Source organism: Hibiscus syriacus, unplaced genomic scaffold (assembly GCF_006381635.1).
Source record: "Hibiscus syriacus cultivar Baekdansim isolate YM2019G1 unplaced genomic scaffold, ASM638163v2 tig00110597_pilon, whole genome shotgun sequence".
NCBI lineage: Eukaryota > Viridiplantae > Streptophyta > Magnoliopsida > Malvales > Malvaceae > Hibiscus > Hibiscus syriacus.
The window spans coordinates 7,271,295-7,295,241 of NW_024062795.1; the positions used below are offsets into that span (position 1 = coordinate 7,271,295).

The window sequence follows — 23,947 nt, forward strand, 5'->3', positions numbered from 1 at the left end:
ATCTGCCAAGGAGAATCGTTAGTAATACTTGATTCTTGTCTTTCTAAATGGGGATTGCTGGTATCTTCAATTCGCTTGGGATTTTGTGAGTTAGGTGCATTACAATTATCTTCGGTTGGGTTCTGATTGGCAGAAACACTCTTTGGTTTAGGATCCGACATGCAACATCTTTGTTTCTTTTCTTGTAACTAACGTCACCGTCGTCATTTGAATCTTCAAGATTTAAAGAAAGCTGCGGAATGAGCCCCGTCTCTTCATCATATGAATCTGCATCATTGTTGTTTTGTATCTTCCAAACATTGTCTTTTGAATCGTTGTTTGGCTTCTCTTCATCGTTTGGTTTCGGGTGTAGGTTTAGATCCAAATCCATAGTATCTCTGTCTCTGATTTGACTATTAGAGTCGTCATCCGAATTTGAAATCTCAGGAATCAAACTAATCTCTTCATCGTTACTCTTCTTTGCATCTCTATTCTTTATCTCGCAAATAACCCGATCATTCAAATCCTTGCGTTTTAAAAACAACTCATGCATAACCTAATGCTCATTATCTTTGTTTGTCATCTGATCATTCATGGTAGTAAAAGTGAAGTACTTATAAATCCCCAAAACCCGACCCTTTTTGTCCAAAATTTCCATCGTGCTGATATTTAGATCACTTTTTGGTGCTGATAAGTCTTGGATTCACTTGAAAGAATAAACACATTGTAACCACGACATGATAAAACATGGTAATGAACAAACAAGAAAAGAAGAAAAAGCTACAATATGATTTTTGTGTTATATTTTTAGTGTTATATTTTCTTACTTATTTGAATTATGTTTTTTAATATAAATTCATGAGATAAATAATAATGATAAAGTATGCAGAATTAAGTATAATATAAAAGATAAATAAATAAATTATTGTATATAGAAGATATAATAAATATTATATCTTAGATAACAAAAATAATTTACATCTTTTTATTATTATGAATATTTATGATAAATTATTGTATATAAAAGAATGTAAACCTTGTCGATTGAAAAATACAAAAAACCTCCCAGTAAATGCGTCACATATGAACCGAAGCTAGTTTCCACAATGTAAACATTTAGTTAAATGTTGATGTAAAATTTTAATATATTTTACATAAATTATGTAAAATTTAATATTGATTAAAATAAAAATAATATATGATATATTTAAATACTCAAGTAATATATTATCAACAGAAATAATTTTTATTTAAATATTTAGAATTTCACTTGTTAAAAAATATAGACCAAGGACAATTTGGTAAAATATACATTTCAGTAATCTTTTATTCCTTCAACCAAACACTGTAATCTTACATTCATGTCAAACCAACCAAACACAGTAATGTAACATTCCCAGTAATCCTATTCACTGGTAATCTTTTATTCCCACTGATAATCTTGCATTCCGTGAACCAAACGCACCCTTAGAGTTCGGTATCATCGGATAGGGTAATATTTTCAACAAATTCACCTCTCATCTTTAAAATCTAATATTCTCAGATACGAAATAACATATTATTTTTAACAAATCTCACATCTTCGAATCCAAAAGAATGAAATCTCATATTTAGTGTTTGACTTCTCAAATACGAAAGAACAGAATATCAACATGAGATCCTACCTCCTCACATGCGAAAGAATGGATCGTCTTTAATCAAGTAATTTTAAATTTCATCAATTAAATTTATAATATAATAATATAGGGCAATCACTTTAATTATGATCGATATTATAATCCTAATCGCAATCCAGATGATCTGTCTGACTTATCCTCTCCAGCCCATCTTTGTTTCTAACAAAAGCCCATCGTGTCATCACCGACCATTACCAACTCCACTCTTCTTCAGTACTCTTAGATCGGGAGCTGCAGCGAACACTACGCTTCACCGCCGGCGAGACGTACCGTAGACAAATGACATCATCTAACTTGAAGACGGTGAGAATCCCACTTTCCACTTTATTAGAAAAAGGACACTTATCATTACCCATCAAGACATCAGTTACAGTCACTACGAAGCTTAAAACATCTATTGTTCCTCTCCAGGTTTGTTGCTCACTTTACTATTTTGAAGGACAAATATGTGATCAGAGATGGGTTTCTGATAGATTCCTTGTTTGCACATTCATTTGTGGCTAAATTTTTGTTATGAACCCATGATTGTTAAATCGGTATTTACCTATTTTGCTTAAAATTAGGCAATCTGGATATTGTTTTGATAATTGATACATATATTAATAAGTTGATGTGTATTGATTTGATAATCATTTCTGTTGTATATTACGTGCAGCATCATATTGTAGATGAACATAATTAACCAAATTTGAATTGCTTAAGGGGCATCAAGCTACTTATCACTCGATTTAATTATTAATAGATGTTGGTAAGAAAAGAATGAATATTAATAATTACTGAGGGTGGATTACCGATTTAATGTATCACAGCTACTTTGTTCAAGTATTTGATGCACAGAAGATGTTGCTACCTGATATATCACAGTGAATTTGAGTTTGTATGATGTCTGAAGCTACTTTCTAGATTGACGTTTTCAGTGTCCTCGTTTCTTGCTTCGGTGCTCACTGAGTTCCGGTTCTTTGGACCTCCTTATTCGTCATTATTTATGTTTTGTGGTATTTTTTATTCTTCTACTGAAGCAATTGTTTGAACTTATGGCTGTAAATATGGGACGGGGGGGGGGGGGGGATGGATATCTGTATGTTTTCACGTTTCACTGATAGGAATGATCTACTCTGTTTGAGTAGCGAAACGATCCAATAGACTCTCTTTGTGGTTGATTCCAGGTATTTGTGCCTCGACATGTTAACATGTTTCCGCTGTTGATCGTTTTTATAATCGGATTGTAGATTTATAGTCTGCTCGGATTCTCATTTCTTAGTTGTAAGAAAATATATGAAGAAATCTGTTGAATTGCACAAACTGGAAGGTTTCGATAACCATTCAGAACTGTAGAAGATTAACATTGCTTTATTCAGATAGGGAAAAATTTGTCAGATTGGCTTTGGCTGATGAAGTTGAGTTTTAGAGCTACTAAGGTTGTTGCCTATACTGCAGATGCAGGAATTCTTTTGGGAATCAAGTTTTGCAGAACTATAATGGATTCTGTGAAACTGTTTTCTCGCGAAGAGCGTTGCATTTGGTATACGAGGAAAGGGAAAGACTTAATCCAAACACATTCTTTTCTCTTTTGCAGGTGAGATTTGAGAAAGGACATAAACCCTTAACAAATGAAGGTTTAGCTGTTTCACGAAGAGAGATGATGCAATGTTTAACCGCTGGAGTTTTTGGTGTTATCCTTGTCCCAAAACCGGCAGAAGCTCGTATGAGTAGATTCGAAATGAAGAAAAAGATCATGGAGAAGCTTGAGGAGCTTCGGGACTGAGAAAAATGGGATGAAGTCTCCAACACTGCCATCACCAAAGGATAAAAATAACAAATCACCAACTTTTCCACTTCCACTGCCACCTCCAGAAGGCACGGCTGGACCATTGGTGCAAGCAAACATTAAGAACACGGCTCCGCCTAGCAATGCTTCATGATGTTCCGGGTAAAACGTTCGTTGATGTTGTCAAATACCCTGGAATTTGTAACTTAAGACAAGTGGAATTATTGTTTATTGCAATAAGAGATAAATTTGACTTGATTTTCTTGGAAAATGAATGTATGTGTACCTTAGAGTAGTAAATAATACAAAGAGCAAACCTACATTAATCAACTGATCTTGGACAAGTTTCATTTGAAACCTCCAAAGAAAAAATAAGCAAAACCAAACCTTAATAAAACAAATATCCAAACAAGATCGTCCTCGCTTACTTTGTCGGATCCCACTTCCACGATCATAAACGTGTCTCTTCCTTTTCCCGTTATACCCTCCGTCACATGCCCATATAACACATAGGCCTCCCCCTCTTCCCCAATACGACGGAGGTGGCGGACCCTTCTTCGTCAAGTTCGGTTTCATCATACACCGCACCTTCCGACCAACTGTCATCGCTCTTCAAAAACCAAAGCTTCTGCGTGGAGACGACTAAAACTACGTCGTCTCCCCTCATCGCGATACCGTCGGGCATCAGCAGATCCCAGTCCAATAGAACGACCTAGCTTTTCCGTCGTCCGCATCGACCTTAAACATCTTGCCCGTATTGGATTGCACCATAAGTAAATATCCTTTACTGACGTAGGTGATGCCATTGAGACCGCAGTCGTTGAACGGGTCATTTTTGTCCATGGTGTTGGGATAAGTGGTGAAAGCCCGGGATTTGGATGAGACCGAGGCTTCTCCGTCTTCGTTGACTTTCCAGATGAAATTTCCGATTGAATTAGTGACGCAATATTTCTAGCATTGATTTAATAATATAATGTATACGAATAATCAATTTATAAAGTATAGTTCAAACGATTTTGAGATTAAATTTTATCATATCTCAATTAACAGGTTAACGTCAATCTCAGATAATCATTAATTGTTTCAACGAAAAATGATGAGTTTAAAACATATAAATAACCAAGTAATTATTTTGTAACTTTTATTAATCAGAAGATTTAATAAAATAATACTCTATAATCAAATAACTATTTTATAATTTTAATAATTAAAACTTAATAAAATAACATCATATAATTAAAGAATTATTTATGTATTTTACTTTTTAAAAATAACTTTTTTCCAAAAAAAAATAACGGATCAAAAAGTTAGGGGAATGCAGCTCTCGATGACAAAATTGTAATGATTGTCATGGTAGAGGTAGAACTTGATGTTCCAACGATAAATTTTAATGAAAAAATTTAATGAAAAATATTATTTAAAAGTATTTGTCGTTTTAACAGGATGAATTTTTAAATAATTTTTATTAAGATTTTGTCTTATTAGAAGATGAGTTATTTCAAATAATAATTTTTTTAAAATTTGTCATGTTAGAAAGATTAATTCCATTTCTACTATAACAATTATTATTATTTTCCTCTTATGTTACGTTTTCTTTATTCTTTTTCTTGCATATAATTTTTTATACAGATATTTCTGGTAATTTTTTTTATGTGAATTCAAGTTAGGGTTTTGCAGGTTTTCATTTTATTATATTTCCATCAACAGATTAACGTATATTAGAGGTGTGTATTATCGGATATCGGATATTATCCGATCCGAATTTTCGGATATCCAAAAAATTTGAATACCTAAAGTAATGATCCGTATCGGATATTCAAATATCCGGATCCGATCCGATTTTTTTTGCAAAAAATTAAAAAAAAAAATTAACATAAATTAAAACAGAAAATTGTACTGGTGAACTCACTGGTTTTGGGTCTCGCTGGGTGGTTCCATAGAGCTTGTAGCTTAAAGGCCGCCATGATTTTTGGTTTGGTCTAACAAAATAAAGAAAGGAATTTTGGTTTCGGTTCTGTGTATTATATTAGCTAGTGCTGAAGAAACTATCCAACCACGTGTCGCCACGTAATCGAAGTGAGTTTTGACTTTCAAACGCTGCCCTATAATATTAATAACAATAGGCGAGGCACCGGAGGATGGGCCAGGGCCCAGGGGGACGTCATAGGCCATGGACTCCGAACCTATGACAACTTGACAAGTCAGTGACTTGTGTTTAGAATTATAGAAAATAGCAACAACAAAAAATTCGGGTTTTCTAATAATCCGAAAATGGTATATTTTCGATCCGCATCCAATCCGATAATCCGAAAAGAAATTTGGATACCTGATCTAAATTCTCTGAAAATTAAAAAACGGATTGGATATACAAATTTTCGGATCGGATCAACGGATCGGATCGGTCGAATCGGGTTTTTTTGCACACCCCTAACGTACATCTCAGACAGTCACTAATTTTTTCAATAGAAAAATGATGAGTTTAAAACATATAAATAACCAAGTAATTATTTTGTAACTTTGATTAGTCGGATGATTTAACAAAGTAGCGCTCTATAGTCGGATGATTATTTTATAAATTTATTAATCGAGACTTAATAAAATAATATCTTATAGAGAAACCATTTATGTATTTACCTTTTAAAAATAATTTTTTTTCCAAAAAATAATGGATCAAAAAGTTAGGGGAATACAGCTCTCGGTGAAAAAATTGTAATCTATAATGATTGTTATAGTAGAGGTAGAACTTGATGTTCGAACATGATAAATTTTAATGAAAAATATTATTTGAAAGCATTTGTTATTTTAATAGAATGAATTTTTATTAAGATTTTGTCTTATTAGAAGATGAATTATTCAAATAATATTTTTTATTAAAATTTGTCATGTTAGGAAGATGCATTCTACCTCTACTATAACAATTATTATTTTTTCCCTCTTAGGTAACGTTTTCTTTATTCTTTTTCTTGCATATAGTTTTTTATACAGATATTTCTCGTAGTTTTTTATGTGAACTCAAGTTAGGGTTTTGCAGGTTTTATAAAGGGAGGAGGAGGTTGAATTCAACGTTGTAAAGATCAAATTGTTTGACATTTGGATGATGTTTGTATAGGAAATATGCGTCAGAATGTGGGTAGGGGAGAGATTTTAGCGACAACGATTGGAAGAAGCATGGGCCACTAGAATTTCTGATTTAGGTTTAGGATTGCTCGTCATTTGAGCGAAGATGGTTTTGAGCAAAATGGATTGGTTTGAGAATTAATTTGGTGTGTACAAGAATCTAACCGTTTAGCTTGCATTTGTCATGTATCTTACAAAACCCAGACCTCATCTCCAATCCCCAACACAATAATATATTCAATTACCCTAACTCATAGATTTGCTTGGATCGGGAGCAAGCATAAATTTGGTGAAAGAAGAGAAGAAGCAAAAGGTGTGGGTAGAATAAAGGTGCAAGATGCCGCTGATGCTTTAAGTAAAAGGGACGGAACCCTTTTTGTCGCTAAAAGGAATACCCACAATCACTTCTTATTCACTCATCTAATCCTCACCATTCCATTATTTATTTTTCATTTTTTTCTTGTCTCCTGTCCTCTTTCTCTCCACCTGCCATTAGCCTAACCATGTTCTTTTGGTCATCGTTTCTCACTAATTAACCCACAAATTCTACATAGCACGTTGAAACAAAACTATTACCAACAACACCAATAAATTCTATAACCAATTTGTCGGTTTTGATAGGGAATTTGAGGGAGAAGGAATCTTTGGTTCATCTGAATTTAACATAACACCCATTCAAATTTAATTAATTGTTCATATTTTATAAAACAAATGGATGATTTGATCACATATTCAGTAACATATCTTTTTATCCCTTTATCTTTATCGCATTGTCTTTATCTAGGAGGAGTGAAAATAGAATAATTAAAAGCTTCCTAAAAATGATGAAAAGTACGTGCCAACAACAGATGAAATGGAAAGGGAAATTGTGAAAATTAGGAGGAAAAACATGTAATTTTTCTTTTCTAGTTGTACAAGAAGAAGATGGAGGAAAGTGGTAATTAGTGGGAAAGGAGGAACCCTGAGAAAGAAAATAATGGAGAAGGCAATTGTTAGTGAAAAGGATACACAAGACTCCAGTATGTTGATTCTTCCCACCTTGAGTTGGGGCGGAATATGCCAACTCTGAGCTGTGACTAACCCACTATCTCCGTCCAATATTCCTATTTTCTGCTAACAAACTCGTCTCCTTCACCGTCTATTCTAACTTTTTCATTTCGGTTTACGAATACCACTTTTTAAATTTATTTGTCATTTAATTCATCTCTTTTAATTCGAATAAAAAAATATAAATAATTATAATCAAATTAGATTTAATAGTTATAGGAGTTTTGAGAGCAAAATGGACAATTTCCTATTAGAAAAGCATAAGTAATTATAACTATATTTGATCATACAATAATAAACGTTGAGATGTATGTGATCTCTTCACATGAACATTGCTGGACTAGGGGTAAAATATACCTAAATTCCTAACTTGTACATAACAGAGCATTTATGGCATTTATATATAAAGATAGATCAAAAGGGTAGGTTGGGAAAATCACTCTCTTTAAAAAAATTATTTTTTTATATTTTTTAATAGTCACTCTTAAAATTTTATAAATTTATCCTTTAACATAAAATTTCATTTATACCCGTTTATAGATATAATACAAATCAACTAACGAAACACATAGGTTTATATATTAATTAGAAAAATATTTAGAATCCATATTTTTACAACTTACTAGGGAAGGTGTATATTGTTTGGGGGTCCCTTTGATTTTGGACCATCGCATCATTTCCACATAAAGGGATTCCCTTGTGAAATAAGGCAACGAAACTCGTCACTAAAATAAACGAAAAACCAAAGGAAAATAGCCCTTAAAAACACGTCTCATTTGCCCATTGAAATTCTAGCTTTGGTTTCCCAAATTTTCATCGAATTCCACTTCACTTTTTAGCCTTTCAAAGTCTCTGCATGTACCAAATAACGTATCATCACCGCAAATTTCTTCTTGATTTCCTCCTCCTTAACATAAATTGAACATCAGCCATCTTCATCTCAGCCCAAAGTTTTCAGACTTCTTGCTGCAATGACGTTGATTGATCTTCGCCAATTCCTATCGTCTCTAGCCGTTTTAGTCGTGATCACCACCGTTGCATATCCCACCAACGGATTGGAACCAAGGAAGCTTGATGAGAGCACAATACCAGGAGGTGATCAAGGCGTCAAGTGTACCCCATCATGCATACAAAGTCCTCCTCCACCACCACCACCGTCTCCGCCGCCAGCATGCCCTCCACCACCTGCACTACCGCCTCCTACACCGAAAAAGCCGCCGACTCAATATTGCCCACCACCGCCTGTGCCACCTAGTCCACCATCCTACATATACATAACCGGTCCACCAGGGAGTTTGTACCCAATTGACCAGAATTTCGGCCGTGCAGACCGGAATGTTGCAGTGGTGTTATTGGCTCTGGTTTCTGGATTATTTCTCCTCCTCGCTTTTTAAAATTTGGAAGGTCCTAGGATCCTGTCCTAGAACTTGGACACATCAAGTACAATTTTCGTTTTTTTCCCCGTAAAATTTTAATTTTAGGACATGAAAATAACTTTGTCCAACTAGAAAGTTTTAGGACCTACTTTCTTGCTGTATCACGATATTTGTTCAATAATAAAAATTTAGAAACTCTACTTTAGCTGATATTAAATCAATAATTTTATTTTTTAAAATGTAAATCCTAAATAATTATTAATTAATCTAAATCAAATTCGAAAATGTTGGTCGGTGACTTACAACACTCTTACATTACCTTTTAGTTGTACAAATGGCATGACGGAATTATTTGATTGATTTGTATTTGTATTAATACGTGTTTTAGATAAAATGTAATTATAAAAATATTAATTATTATAAAATAACAAACGCTAAATATAAAATAAAATCGAAAGTGAAAAGTTAAAGAAAAGACAAAATATTATTATAGCCATCGGATCAGATTTGATGTTATAATCTAAACGCGTCAGATTATGATTCAGTGTGAATTAGAGTGGGAACGGATGAGAGATCGACTTCAATTTCGCCACCAAATTGCGGGTCCCACTTTTTGGTACTTGCGATCCGTTACCTTTGACACGCCATCAACCCCATGCTAGGCTAGGCCATTGTAGCTCATAAATTTTAGTGGCATAATGTCTTTTGTAACCCTGAGCTCTACGAGTTCAGTTATTTTAGCATTTGATTTATTTATTTATTTTGTATAGCTTTCTGCTATTTTGCTTTTTTAAGTAATTGATTTGTTGAACCTCTAGGGATATCCCATTTTAGAGGCCGTTAATGAGAAAAATCAAATTGATACTGATCACTTTCAGTCACACGATAAAATTCTCTATCCCGTTTGGAGAGGGATACATAAAGACGAACCTTCAAACGATCAGAGAATGCCATTTAAATACATACAAATCTCCTAACAAGCTCTCATTACACCCTCGAAACAAATGCTCGAGCTTATGAAAGTTGACAGAGGTGTCAACATCCCAGAGCGGTTACAATTTGAATTACAGAGTCTAAACGTCATTGATAATAGAAAATTAAAAAAAATCTAAAATGATAATTAAGAGGGCTTTAAATAACCTTTAAAATGACGTTTTGAGATATTTCTTTATATCCTAAAACAATATCATTTTGAGTATTAATCTATATTTTGATCCACGATCCGATCAACCTGATCCAAAACCAATTTAGGATATGCATGTTTCTAACTTGGAGATAATTAAAATTTTAGACCTTGTACTTTTTGTATGTATTTCAATTTTATCCTTTTCCGCATCATTAATTGCAATTTTTACCTCTCTATCTTACATGTACTTCAATTTAGTCTCACTTTACAAATTAATTGTTATTTTCCCCTTTAACCTTTCTTTCTTTCTTTTTTTGGCAATTTACCACAAACACGGTAATTAATTTAGATATTTAATTATTTTTGATATTATTTATTTATTTTAACATTGTTATTAATTTATTATTATTATTATTATTATTATTTATGATCATTAACATTTTTTGCGTGTAATGCCATTGATTTTAAAGATTTGCATCATATAAAAAATTAAGATAATATATGTTTTTAAATAATTTATCAATTTTTAGATTATGTGAATGTTTTATTCTTATTTACATTTAATCGACTCTCAAACCCAATATTAATTTTGGATTTAAACGTAAACTCAAAAATTGTCCTGACCGATTCACTACATTCATGGGCCAATTTGCTGTTTGAAGTAGAAACTCTTCCTTGAAACTGATAAAGAGAAAAAAAAACCTAAAAACGACAATGTGGACTAAGTTTATTGGTAGTTTAGGGGTAATGTAAGGTATTTGTTAGAAGCTTGAGGAATCTTTTGATGAAATAAATGGTTGTTGGACTTCAAAGAAATGGTAAAAGGGTCCATTATGCTTAATTAATTTATCATGGGATTTGGAACCATTAGTGTTTGTTATAACAACTACCTCATACCACCAACAAGAGCTTAAAAAGCACTAAACAAAACTTTCAATAGCTTATTTTCCCTTTTTTGTCTAAAATAAGCTAAAAGTAGATGAATTAGCTTCTAAATTTTCACAACACGGAGGGACTAAATTCATAATTAGACCAACAAATCTATGCTCACTTGCGTGAAGTCTGATCAAAGTTTCACTTTTTCCCAATTGTTTTTCTTTAATTTTCCCAATCAAATTTCCGATGCTTGCCGAGAGAAGTTGTATCTTTCAATGATTTTTGTCCCAATCTATAATTTTCAAAATGAAATTGATTAAGTCCACCTGAACTAACACTTGCACCTAATATATTTCTTAATCTAAAATTTTAATTGATTATAAGCCCAAACGTACATGATACATGTGATTAGGTGTAACTATATAATCATTCAAAAAAAAAAGTGTAACTATATAAGATCCCAAGCTTCAAAAAGACTATTATTTCTATTTAAGCATTAACGACAATAATTTTATTTGATGAAAATTAAAAAAATTATGATATAATTAATAAATAATTATTGAATCAATCTAAAATTTAAACTCGTAACGTTAACTCATATAAAATTTTAATAATATGTACACCCGGATACATGTGATGTGAGCGGTTGATTAGTACATTAAAAGCATTATTTTGGAAATAAGACTCCTAAAAATACAGAGCATACCTTCCCCTGTTATCAGCTAATGTTAATTCTCTGTTTATTTAGTGTAGCATCTAGCCCTGGACAGCCACATTTGCCATCAAAAGGTCAACTTTTTTTCTTTTATAAGGCATGCTTTTGGATATCCAGACAACTAACACATATTCAGTAGGTTTTCATGTGCAAGTTTCAACAGCTCTTTCCTAACATATCTTGCAGATAGGGATAGATCGTGAGAGGTGTTAGTGATAATTGTATCTTAAAATTTTTATTTTTAATATAATTTAAATATATTTATGTTTTTTCTTTTAATGATTTAATTTTATAATTTCACACTTAATTTCTAATATACATCTTAAATATTCATATCCTTTACATAAAATTCTATATTCTTCCTTATTCTTAAAAGATACTTCATCCCCAAGCTTCTTAATGCATGCCTATAATTTTTAATTTTTTTCTCCTTTCCCTTTCAACACCTAAAAGCATTATCAATAAAAAAACAAGTAATCAATCAATCAATAAATAAAAATGTCACCATCTTTATCAACATATATTTTATCACTCTCTCATGGCTCCTTTACTTTTTCTTCACTGAACCCCAAACGTATTCCTCGAATTCTGCCTTCTTTTTTGCTTCCAATTGCATCCTTTGTATAACATATGGCCAACACTTCCCTTTTCTTCTCCATAATTCTCACTTTCTTCATTCAAACCAAGCAAGACAACCCATGTCCATACCCATGTTATCCTCCACCAACCGGCCCCGGAGGCAGCACCGGCATGGTCACTCAATCGCCTCCGATTACTAATCCTCAGCCTTCACAAACAGGAGCACTATACCCTCCACCAGGGACGTCCAACCCTACACCAACAGGGAACTTACCCTATTTCCCACCACCGCCACCTTATGGTAACTCTTTGTATGGTCAGCCACCTCCTGACCCTATCCTACCTTATTTCCCATACTACTATCGGAAACCTCCTCACCAAAGGGATGATCAGTCACCGGCAACAAAAACCGGCGTTGGAAAACCATACATGACGATGATGATTGCAACCGCATTTCTTCTTGTGCTTTTTTATTTTTCCTAGTTCAGGGAATTGTAGTCAAGTCAAATAAATTGTAAAGTGTTTAATTAATTTGCGTAATGGATGAGATGAGCATGTTTTGACTTAGCTGTGGCGATGCATTGTTTCTCTCTTGTCTGCTATGGCCTTTGCTTTTCCAAATGAATTAATATACATCTTGGTACCTGAATATGATTTTAATATTTAGCTTAGTACTTATTTTTTTCAATTTAATATTTATATTTCACTTTAATTAATTTGATCCAAAAAGTTAAGTTTAAGCTTTTAATTAAGCTTAAAAAATTCAAATATTTATCAAAAATATATATTTATCATTTTCAAATTCAAATTCTATTGATTAAGACAAGACACAAAGTGTGGGACGTAGTTAAACAATATTTATAAAATTAAATATTAAAACATAAAATTGATATGATTTGGGAAAGGGATTTTGAAGTTTTATGTTGTACCAAATTGATTAGATTTTTAAATATCGATTATTTATTAGGTTATTTTCGTTAATTTAATGATCAAATCTAAAGGCTAGCGAAAAAAAGAAATAAACCATAATATTAGATATAATGTTGAAAAAAATAATCTTACGATCAAAAAAGAAATGCAAGAGTAGATGAGCGACCAAATAGATACTTTACCCTAAAATGTTATATAAAATTGAAGGCAGTAAACGCATGTCCATGGGCTTTCAGTAGCCCAAAAGAAGGAAGTCGAACAGCCATTTTGGCAACCATATGTCAATGGGCTTAACTTGGTCCATTCCTACTTGGATTTAAGAATATCTGATAGATCCTGATTATATCTGGAATCCAATTAGAACATATTTTAAAGTGAAATGTAAACTTTGATGTCTTTTAAGAAAAATTTATTAAGTAAACTTCATTCAACATTAGCTGATCCTTATTCTCATATGTAATGGGGTAAGGGGGAGGTAAGATAGTATGCTGCCCCCAACACCAGGTTGAGAGTAACTTTCGTAGGAAACCTCCGAATTATAAAATGCCTCCCGTGGGACTTGATCCCACAAACATTTGTTCTACCAACTGAGCTAGATGGTCATTTTAACTTTATAAAACATTGATACAACAAAAGTTTTGCTTTTACGTCGGTTCGACTTATGAATATTAAAATTACATTTTTTCAATATTTTGATTGTACAAGATTTGACTGTAGATTATGTATTGACTGGCGATTCGATAACAATCTAAGTTTTGTTAACTATGGCCACTTGACATACTAACCCTAAATCTTGATGACTATGGTGAGGAGTATTTGCATGTCGTGGAGTGAAGCCACGCACACGAGGGCAGCACCGCATGTTTCTTACCCACCTAATATATATCATGTCTAAATTTATTTTAATATATATTCGAATTTATTTTAATTATAAATCTAAATATTTTTGTATTTCTCAGCCTATATTGTCCCTACCTTATTTGGAATTCTTATCCTTTCAGCTACTATTTTGCTCTTTCTTCTTTGGCTTCAATGTCTTGTAGTGTTGTATTTGTATGCCTACAATAAAACCACCACATCAACATGATCATGGAACGGCCATGTCTACACATGAAAATTGAACTTCACCATCGACTATAAATGTATGATGGATGGTAGGTTGGTTTTCCTTTTTAGCCACGAAACACCGAGCTCTCCATATCATAATATGATTTTGATTTCGATTTTCATTCCATGGATGGCTACCTATGTTTGTCCGCACTGCATCTATTGACCCTCAAGTCACATGCTCCGTCCGATTATGTTCACGTGGTCGTTGTTCTTTCTCTTTGAATTGATCTTAATAGTATTTGATTTCATCGCATTCCTTGATGTTATATGAAGATATAGAAAATATGGTAAACTATATCATATAATATGATATTAATTAATTTTAATATTTATATAGAATTTATCATTCAATTACAGTATTAAATTTAATTTTGTATGTAATTATGTTACTAAGATGTTAATTTATTAACAATAAGATAGACATTAGTTGGTGTTGATGTAAAAGTCAAATAATTATTTTATTCCATCTTTAATTTGAAGTTTTTTTCACACATTTTATTTGTCATCAAAAAATGTTATTCTTCGATGTCTTTTACCATCACTCAAGATATCGATGAACTCATTTTGTGGTTCTACTATTTTATCAGTTTAGATTTTTTTCAAAAACTATTTAAAACTCAAAATTAAACAAAAAATCCATGATTTTTGGTATGTTTAAGAGGTTTCTCAGGTTTAAGGAGTTTGAGATATTTGTTCAAAAATTTAAATTATAAAAAAATATTATTTCGAGAAATGAACAATATACATCAAAACAAGTCTCATTGGAGGATATTAGAGTATTAACATGTCAACCTTTAGATGCTTTTTCATCTATTTTGAGTGAGTTATGTGAAAAACTAATTGAGGAAAAGAATGAGAAGTAAAATGCAAATATTTTGATATCAATGTTACTATAGATGGCGACTGATGATGGACGACATTTGATTACGAATGGAAATCCGAAAATTTAGTGCCTAAAATTGATCGTTGTAAAGTTTAATGGTAAATTTAATACATAAATTAAAGGGTTTAAAAAAGTTCTTACATAATCACATCGTTTTGAGCAACAATATATCGATATGAAAATGTCGTCATCTTGATTATATTATAATTTTAACAAAAATTATCGTCCGCATTAACATATTATTTATCACTTAATGCGATAGTGGTATAACTACACATAAAACTAAGATTTAATACTATAATTGTATCGATTTATAATTCAGTAACAAATTCGATAAAAAAAACTAAAATTAAGTGTTATATGATGTAGTTTAGCCTATAAATTAACAACAAACCCTAGCCTGTAGCCGTTGTTTTCTCTCTTATAATTGTATATGCTTTTTAGTTGTTTTTTTCGACTTTGAAACGAATATACAAATTCCAAATTTATTGTCAAAATATGAGTGTCCTCTTTTTCTTCAATTTCAACTAAATTTGGAAATGGGAAATACCAACAAATAAATGATGATAATGATGGGGACAATGAAGTCATGACAGTGCATGAGGCAGTACAACAACTGGATTTACTAATTCATGTATTTTTTACGTGTTTTTAATATCAATAAAATAATTAATATTAATATTTTTAAAATTTTAAATTTGAATCGTATTATAAGTAATATATATATTTATTATTAATTGATATTTTATTATGATTTAATTTTCATTATATGTAAAAATATATTCAGATTTAATTTTATTATGATTTAATTTTCATTTTATGTTATCATTTTGTTTTTTTTACAATATAATAATTGGTTTTTGCCGTTATTATATACAAATATATAATTTAAGGGAAATATCGTTTATTAAATCAATTTCTTTCAGAGGTCCCTCCCAAAATGAAAAGTATAATCCCTCAAATGGCCCCTTCACTTGGGGTCGGGCCCATCTTCTCCGACTCATGTCCGTGGTTCACCATACATCGACCATGACTCCTCCTATCTCCTACTTTCTCTTTAAATTATTGAAGGGTTAACCACACCAAATACCATTAAGTTTTCAGTGGTGTATCTTTTATACCACACAACTTAGAAAAACTTAAGTTATAATATTAATTAATTTTTTTTTGGATAAGTCAAAATTTTATTATCCAGAATAGCAAAAATGCTACAAAATACATACAGGGTCCAAAATAGAACAATACATACAAATTAATCAGCAATCAACTATTCTCCAGTGGTTGCAAAGAGAAATATTCACATCAACTCTTTTAAAAATCCTACCTCTAAGTTGTAAACTAATTACATCTTTGACAGTCTTTAATATTTCACTAGCAGACCTTGAGCGACCTTGGAACATACGTTTGTTTCGTTCCTCCCAAAGTAAGTAAACCAGAGCATTAAGAAGCAGCTTCATGATCGTTGTTAGCATTGATTTACCCCTCCATGTTGAGCATGCCCTCTCCACAAAGGCATCCCCAGAGCAGACTGTGAACTACAGACCAGAAAGAGTAAAAGCAGTTTACCACAGAAGGGTAGCAGTAGGGCATTGTAAAAAGAGATGTTCTCTAGTTTCCAGTTCAGTATTGCAAAAAACACATAAGCAATCATTAATAAGACCCATTCGATGAAGCCTTTCCTTGGTGGGGAGTTTATCCAGAAAAGCCATCCAAGTTATCAAACTATGTTTAGGGATATGAAGGGGAAACCAGATTAGTTTCTGCCATGAGACTTTAGGCCTTATCACCCGAATAGAGTCTCAGATTGAACTAACTTTGACGATACCTGAGGAAAGGAGATGGTGCACTTCCGGTCTCAATTTCATAAGTTTCTTAAGACTCCAATTAGCAGAGGAGTTAATTTCAACAGACCAGAAGTCTTTGCCCTTGAAAGCGTAATTGTTGAGCCAGGCAACCCAAAGGGATCCTTCGCCCGCGAGGATATTTTTGATTAACTGGATCATGCAAGCTTTATTCCAAGACTTCATGTCCTTAATACCGAGACCTCCTTCAGATTTCAAACAACATATGTTATTCCAGCTAACCCTGGCTCCTGTAGCAGTTTTGTCAGACCCTTTCCAGAAGAAACAAGACATAGTTGTTCAACTTTCCTCAAGACAGAGATAGGGAGAAAGAGTTGACTGCACCAGAAGTTAGTAATAGAAGAAAGTACAGTTCTAATTAGCTCCAACCTACCTGCGTAACTAAGCATTTTACTAGACCAGTGATGCAATCTAGATTTAATATTGTCAATGAGGATCACACAATCCTTTTCAGAAACTTTTCTAGTAAGCAAAGGAATACCTAAATATCTTACTAGAAGGGAGCCATGTTTAAACCCTGTGATTAAAGTTATGTTTTCAATAGCAGCAATGGGCATACTAACAACAAAAAATTCACTTTTAGAAGCATTCAGTTTGAGACTAGACATTTTGTAAAAATAGTCTAAAACACTACTCACCCCTACAATCGAATCAACAGAACCTTTACAAAAAATAAGAAGGTCATCAGCAAAGGTTTTGAAAACATTTTGATATTTCGATATAACAAATTAAGTTAAATGAATTTTAAGATTTTCCAAAAAGATTTTCTAAGTATATTCGATATAATTATTCGAATATCAAAATATTACTCCAAATCTTTCAAATGTCATTTTTAATCCTTACTCAATTGTAAAATTAAGTTTTAATCTTAAAATAATTTCAAAACGATTTTACAAAATATTTCGAACCATTTCAAAGCCAAAAATTCCAGATTGCTCAGAGGGAACTGATTCCCCCCTGAATGGTTTGGCTCCGAGAATTCCAGTATACTCGGAGGGAACCGATTCCCCCCACTGTTCAACGGTCGAAATATTTGAATTTCACACTTAGGGAACCTATTCCCCTTATGGGGTACCGATTCCCCCTATGGGGTACCGATTCCCCCCACGCTCCAAACTGTTTTATTAATTAATTTCACACTAAAACGGCTATATTATCTTCATTAATGATCCCCAACGTTCAGAAGTGATTCAAGGTGTATTTAAGCAAGCTTAGAAGCCATTGATCAAGAACAAGAAACATCAAGCAACTAGAATCAAGAGAGAATCAAAGAGAAAGCATCAAACCTCAAGTTTGAGCATTTCAAGCCTATTTTTCATTCAATATTTATTTTGCTTTCAAGAACACTTATTGTGCTCAATTGTATTCATTCTTGAGTGTTCTTTTCTTTGTTCTAGAATTGTGCAAACAATCTACCTTGTGAGGATTTCCTTGTAAGTTTGTAAATTTGTATTGTTCTCTTTAGGAGAGAGTGTTCTCAAGAATTTGGGGCATAATTCTTGAGGGTTTGTAAGGTTACTCTTGGTCCTCAAAAGAAAGACAAATTAGTGAATTTGTGGAAAATCCTTAGTGTGGATAGCTAAGGTAGTGGACGTAGACTTTGGTTGAGAAAGTCGAACCACTCTAAATCGCTGTGCAATTTCTTTCAATTTTTTGCAAAAGCTTCCACCAAAATTTTTATTGCCAATTCACCCCCCTCTTGGCTGATTCCGTCAATCGATTAACTCAACAAAAGGAAAGGTGAGTTAACCCGATTTTTTTACATTTGGGATGGTAGCTAAACACACCTTTGGTAGCAGCCACATTGAGAAGCCTAGAGAGGATGTTCATGGAGAGGACAAAGAGAATAGGAGAGAGAGAGGATCTCCTTGTCTTAGGCCTTTAGCTCCTTTAAAGAACCCTGACAAACTCCCGTTTATGGATACAGAAAGCTAGCTGTGGAAAAACAAGTTTCGATCCATGTGGAAAAAATATTTGGAAGACCGATAGCTTTTAAAATAGCATAGATGAAGTTCCAACTAAGGGAGTCAAAAGCCTTATGGAGGTCTATTTTCAAAGAACATCTTGGAGATAAAGTTTGTCTACTATAGCCTCTAACTAGTTCCTGAGCCAGAAGAGTATTTTCAATTATGCTTCTCCCTTTAACAAAAAAGTTTGATTAAGAGTAACCAAATCAGGCATTAGACCAGTCAATCTTCTGACAAGAATTTTGGTGATGGCTTTGTAAACCACTAAGCAACAAGAGATTGGTCTAAAATCCTTAACCTTACTCGGATTTGGAATCTTAGGAACCAATGCAATGATAGTGGCATTAAAGGCAGGGAGAAGGAAAGACTCTTGAAAGAAATGAGAAATTGCAGCAGTGACATCACCTTCAATGATAGTCCAGGTTGTTTTGAAAAATAAAGGAGAGTAGCCATCCGGACCTGGAGATTTATCATTACCTTGGCAGAAAAATGCTTCTTTAATTTCCTCCTTAGTGACATCGTTCACTAGGGCAGCAGCCTTATCAGCATGAATAGAAACTTTTATTAATTCCTTTAACAAATTAGGATCAGTATCATTAACAGCAGAATCAACAGTGCCTAGCATTGTGGAAAAATATTTATTGACCTCGGCAGAAATATCATCAAAGGTTTCAAGCCTATTCCCTTGGTCGTCTAGGAGAACTCTAATAGTGTCTCTTTTATTTTTAAGAGCAACAGCAGAGTGAAAAATTAACAATCATATGACATGGTAGTTTGGTATTTACATGTGCTGACGTGTATCAATTTTGTATTTAAATTTTAAAAAGCTTTAATTTTAGGTATTGAATTTTGTTTTGTATATTAATTTGGTTAATGTCAATCAATTGTCATCTACCATTGCCCTTCATCCATAGTAAGATTGACACCAAAATGTTTGAATTTCACTCCTTTATATTTTTAGATTAATTTTATACGAAATTCGCTCAAAATCAATGAAAATATAAGTGAAATCCGAATATTTTGATACTAATCTAGCCGCGAATGACGATTAGTGACGACCGAAAATGATCAAATTAATATAAAAATAAAAATTTAATGATAAAATCGATATAAAAACTAAAATTTTATTTTTATAAAATCATATGATCACATTATTAATAATTTAAGGATTTAATACTTACATTGAAGAAATTTGGGATGTAAATAAATGGAGGGATGAGGGATGGCCCTCCATTGTTTGATGTAGGATGAAGCCACGCACATCAGGACAACACCGCATGTTTCCTTCTTTCATGTCCAAATGTTAATGACATATGTACGTAGCAGTCAATATTATCAACAAATGTAAATTAAAATTATGATTTTCGATCCACTTTAAAGAGAGTTAAAAATCGAACTTTGCTATTTTCCATTGGAGTGAAATCAAAGTTTACAAGAATCATAAGGGAGACGAAGTGAAATTAATTAGATATGAAATGGCCCCCGCCCCCAACCTTTTCCCACTTCAGTGTGCCGTTTGCTATCTTCTTGTGAAAAATTACTCTAGGAAATTGGGTTTTAATGAGAGCATGATCCTTTTATCGGGGAGGGAACACATTTTACTATGTAAAAATATCTTTACCCAAGTCATCTCCAATGATTTTTGAACCCAGAAAATACTCCGGTTTCGATCAGTGCTTCCTGTCTGAATATTTGGCAGAAATTCAAACCCTAGATGACTTAAAACCTTCACAATCCGAGAAGAATGTAGTACACGAGCGTTATCGGCAGTGCTATCAACATCCCGAAGATAACCCTGAAAAATAATTATAAATTAAGACATCAGCTACCTATACATAGTTAAGATATTATTAAATGTATTTAGGGTTTTCCACTTACGCAGTGCTGAGAATTGCAGGGTGAACATTGTATTCTTTGGCGAACACAAATGGTACAATACCTTGTGGAAGAGCCGCCTGTTAAATTTTGAAACAAAATTTAGCTAACAGGCCTAATAGTTATGGAGGAATGCAAGTATTTTTCTTTTTTGTATGTTACCTGAACAATGGCGACGCGGAGGAGGGTGCCACGTAACCCTACAGCGATCGAGGCGGCAGTCATGACAGCCGGACCGGTCAAGAACCTAACCGCCATGGCGAAGGTGGCTACTGAGTTCCCACAAGCGATGATCTTGGGTTGCAGTGCCATAAACAGACCTGTTTTTTTTTTTCCAACTATAAAACTTAAAAAATACGACTTTCAAACCAACTACCCTTTCAGTAACTGGTGGCCTGATTGGCTTCTATCACAACCAATGCCCACCGACCCTGAACCGGTAGCCAGCGTCACAACACGACCCTACTTATCGGGAGGTTAAATTAAATCCCGTTTAGTCCAAAGATTAGTTTTGGAAAGGAAAATGGTCCATGATATTATATTACATGGATTTTTTGTTCTTATGGGTTGTCTGAATTCGACAATTGTATCATAAACAGTTAAAATATCAGTTAAGAGATAAAGCATAAACAAATAACTGAAATGCTTACCTAAGCTAAACATGGCCATTCCTAGTCCAGCATCTGATAGTATGGAGATGGACTGCTCTATTATTTTCGGCATACTCACATGCCACCTGCATTAATTAAAACACTTATAATTAGTAATCTATTATTTTCGATAATCATATGAATTTAATTATATTCGTAGTCTATTCAAATTAAAATTTGATTGACATAATGAACTGACCTGAAAGCTATTAGGGACCAAATCAGTCCGATGAGGCTGGAATATGTGTTGGGGTTTCGGATAAGTTTGCGCCACACCATGATTAAGATCAAGCGGGTCATTACACTGGCCGGAGGCATTTGTTTGCCACCAACAGTCTCCGGATGCAACTCGGCCGTCGAAATGGTGCCCAACTTGTTGAGTCCATTGGGTCCTTTTTCTCTCTCTTGCTCCCCTTCTTTTCCAGCAAAGCTGAAGTCTTCTCCATTAAATTCACCACTAACTGTCAACAAATTGTTAGTATTAAAAAAATAGCAACTGTTTAACCAATTAGATAAATTAATTTATTATTACCTTTGTTTACCCCATTTTGAGGGTGATCAGAAACCAACATTCTGATCTCTTTAGCATCCTGCTCGGAAGCTCCGAAATCCTTGCCGCCAAAGACGTGAGGTCCGCTAGCTTCTGATACCGGCGAAGCACTCGAACTCCACACAAACATGTGCAACTCCTTTGCATCATGATTCTCTTTATTATTCTCCTTCTGCTGCTGCTGTTGAGCTTGTTGATGTTGGCTAGCTTTAGCGGTCTTCCTCACGGATGAAAATTCCGGGTTCGGAGCAGGATACGATGTAGGAACGGTCTGTGCCGGATAAAACCCAAATCTCGAAGACACAACGGAGCTGTTTTCTTCGAAATTTGATGGTCTTGGAGTTGGTTGAACGGAGTGCAAATCAGCCGGACCGAAATTCGATTGCCTGCCGGGAAATCCTTGAACACCCATTATGGAATAAAAGTCCGAGTTGTTGAAATTCGAACCTCTCGGAGTCGGGTTCCTCGAAGAGCTCAAACTGTATATCTCGGCTCCGGTAAGGTTCGACGGTCTCGGAGTCAATGCGGAAAGCGAACAAGGTCCCAAAGACCTCCTCGAAGCATTAGATTTCCTCACGGTAACATGTAGCTTCCCGTCGTTTCCGATTTCAGCGTCGGTCTCGAGGAAATCCCGGCCGTCGAGCGACATGACATCCGAATCAACTTTGAAAGAAACTATGGAAGCTGCAGTTTCGGGAAACTGCTCCATGATTAGGAGTTTGGCTCCGCGGTACTCGAAAAGGAAGAGAAGAAGCGTATACCAAATAATACACTGGAGAACCACGACTTGAACCATTAGCATCCCTGAGTACGGACCGTACATGGCAATTAAAAGCGGAATGCCCATCACTAGAGTGTTGGGAAGTGTGGATAAAGAGAAAATGGTGATCATCCACTCAAGGCTCCCATTCTTGGTTAAATTTGCCCACAATCCAAGAACCAATAACATGATGAGCTTCTGTAGAGTGTCGGCCGCTATGAACCTAAAGTTCATGGCGTAAGGGTCGTTGGTCGAAATGAAATGGAAAGACAAGAGCGGGACGGCGAAAATAGCGACGAACCGGTTGATTCCCGAGCACTGGTCCGGAGAGAAAATCTTCCACCAGCGAACCGAGCCGTATGCCAAGATCATAGCCACATACAGCGGAATTACCGCCGTTAAAACGGTGTAAAGATCGCCCCAACTAATCATCTCCCTCTCTTTCTCGTTTCGCACGTAAAACCGAGAATGAACACTGAATGAGGGATAGTTAAAGCCCTTCTTTAACTAACTTGAAAAGATCGGTGCTTGAAGACTGCAAATTTTGCAGGAAAGAAAGGAAATGAGGAGTCGAGATATGAATGTTTGAAGTTGAAGGGATAAAATATATAGGGAAAGAGAGAGAAGCGGGAGATATGACATTGTTGTACTTACTCTACTGTGGGATCGAAATCCTCAGTCCTCTAAACTTGCCCCAATCCATACCTCTTTCTTTAAGTTTGACACTTGTATTTGTATAGTAATTTGTTGTCAATTTTTTTCATTTGCTTTTAAATTACTTTATTTTCAAATGACAATAAATTATACGTATATTTAAAACGTTATTTTATAAAAAAAAATTATTTTAATTATTTAAATATATAACATTTAAAATAAAGTAATTATGAAAATAACATTTATCTTTTGATATAATATGCGAGTAGGATAAATATATATCTTATGTGTGACACCTTATATTAAGAAATATATTTTTTATTAGTTAAAATTGAAAGGTGTGAATCATGATGCGTTTTTATATAAATTATCTAAATTTATTCAAATATTTGTGATTGTTCCTTTCAATTGCTCGATAATACTAAGCGATTATATTTATTTTGATGA

General features: G+C 33.8%; 4 protein-coding genes across 5 annotated transcripts; 3 read left to right on the plus strand and 1 right to left on the minus strand.

Annotated features, from left to right (window-relative positions):
• Positions 1 to 1,793: 1,793 nt before the first annotated feature.
• Positions 1,794 to 3,681, plus strand: LOC120134422. The gene is made up of 2 exons (XM_039150859.1): positions 1,794 to 2,066; positions 3,232 to 3,681. Exons 1-2 carry the CDS (start codon positions 1,935 to 1,937, stop codon positions 3,418 to 3,420), a joined length of 321 nt encoding a protein of 106 aa, XP_039006790.1. The 5' UTR covers positions 1,794 to 1,934; the 3' UTR covers positions 3,421 to 3,681.
• A 4,585-nt stretch (positions 3,682 to 8,266) lies between these two features.
• On the plus strand, positions 8,267 to 9,653 carry LOC120134567 (late cornified envelope-like proline-rich protein 1). Its single transcript, XM_039151005.1, has 2 exons — positions 8,267 to 9,050; positions 9,641 to 9,653. The coding sequence occupies exon 1, from the start codon at positions 8,559 to 8,561 to the stop codon at positions 8,979 to 8,981; it is 423 nt and encodes a 140-aa protein (XP_039006936.1). The 5' UTR covers positions 8,267 to 8,558; the 3' UTR covers positions 8,982 to 9,050; positions 9,641 to 9,653.
• A 2,657-nt stretch (positions 9,654 to 12,310) lies between these two features.
• Positions 12,311 to 12,742, plus strand: LOC120134309 (leucine-rich repeat extensin-like protein 5). The gene has a single exon (XM_039150751.1). It carries the CDS (start codon positions 12,311 to 12,313, stop codon positions 12,740 to 12,742), a length of 432 nt encoding a protein of 143 aa, XP_039006682.1.
• A 7,745-nt stretch (positions 12,743 to 20,487) lies between these two features.
• LOC120134566 (auxin efflux carrier component 4-like) lies at positions 20,488 to 23,293 on the minus strand. 2 transcript variants are annotated; one of them, XM_039151004.1, is made up of 6 exons: positions 22,085 to 23,293; positions 21,736 to 21,983; positions 21,537 to 21,622; positions 21,049 to 21,206; positions 20,890 to 20,966; positions 20,488 to 20,806 (listed from the first exon to the last, which is right to left on the minus strand). In XM_039151004.1, exons 1-6 carry the CDS (start codon positions 23,276 to 23,278, stop codon positions 20,740 to 20,742), a joined length of 1,830 nt encoding a protein of 609 aa, XP_039006935.1. In that variant the 5' UTR covers positions 23,279 to 23,293; the 3' UTR covers positions 20,488 to 20,739. The 2 variants fall into 2 exon arrangements, with proteins under 2 accessions (XP_039006935.1, XP_039006934.1); XM_039151003.1 differs by having other exon boundaries at positions 21,736 to 21,997; positions 22,069 to 23,293.
• Positions 23,294 to 23,947: the final 654 nt, after the last annotated feature.

Bases quoted from the DNA above. Each gene is read 5' to 3' on its own strand.
- LOC120134309 (XM_039150751.1), top strand. From the start codon at position 12,311: ATGGCCAACACTTCCCTTTTCTTCTCCATAATTCTCACTTTCTTCATT.
- LOC120134422 (XM_039150859.1), top strand. From the start codon at position 1,935: ATGACATCATCTAACTTGAAGACGGTGAGAATCCCACTTTCCACTTTA. The intron at 2,067-3,231 runs GTTTGTTGCTCA...TCTCTTTTGCAG, and splicing joins CATCTATTGTTCCTCTCCAG to GTGAGATTTGAGAAAGGACA.
- LOC120134566 (XM_039151003.1), bottom strand. From the start codon at position 23,278: ATGATTAGTTGGGGCGATCTTTACACCGTTTTAACGGCGGTAATTCCG. The intron at 21,623-21,735 runs GTCAGTTCATTA...TAATTAATGCAG, and splicing joins TGGTCCCTAATAGCTTTCAG to GTGGCATGTGAGTATGCCGA. The intron at 20,807-20,889 runs GTAAGTGGAAAA...ATTATTTTTCAG, and splicing joins CCTGCAATTCTCAGCACTGC to GGTTATCTTCGGGATGTTGA.
- LOC120134567 (XM_039151005.1), top strand. From the start codon at position 8,559: ATGACGTTGATTGATCTTCGCCAATTCCTATCGTCTCTAGCCGTTTTA.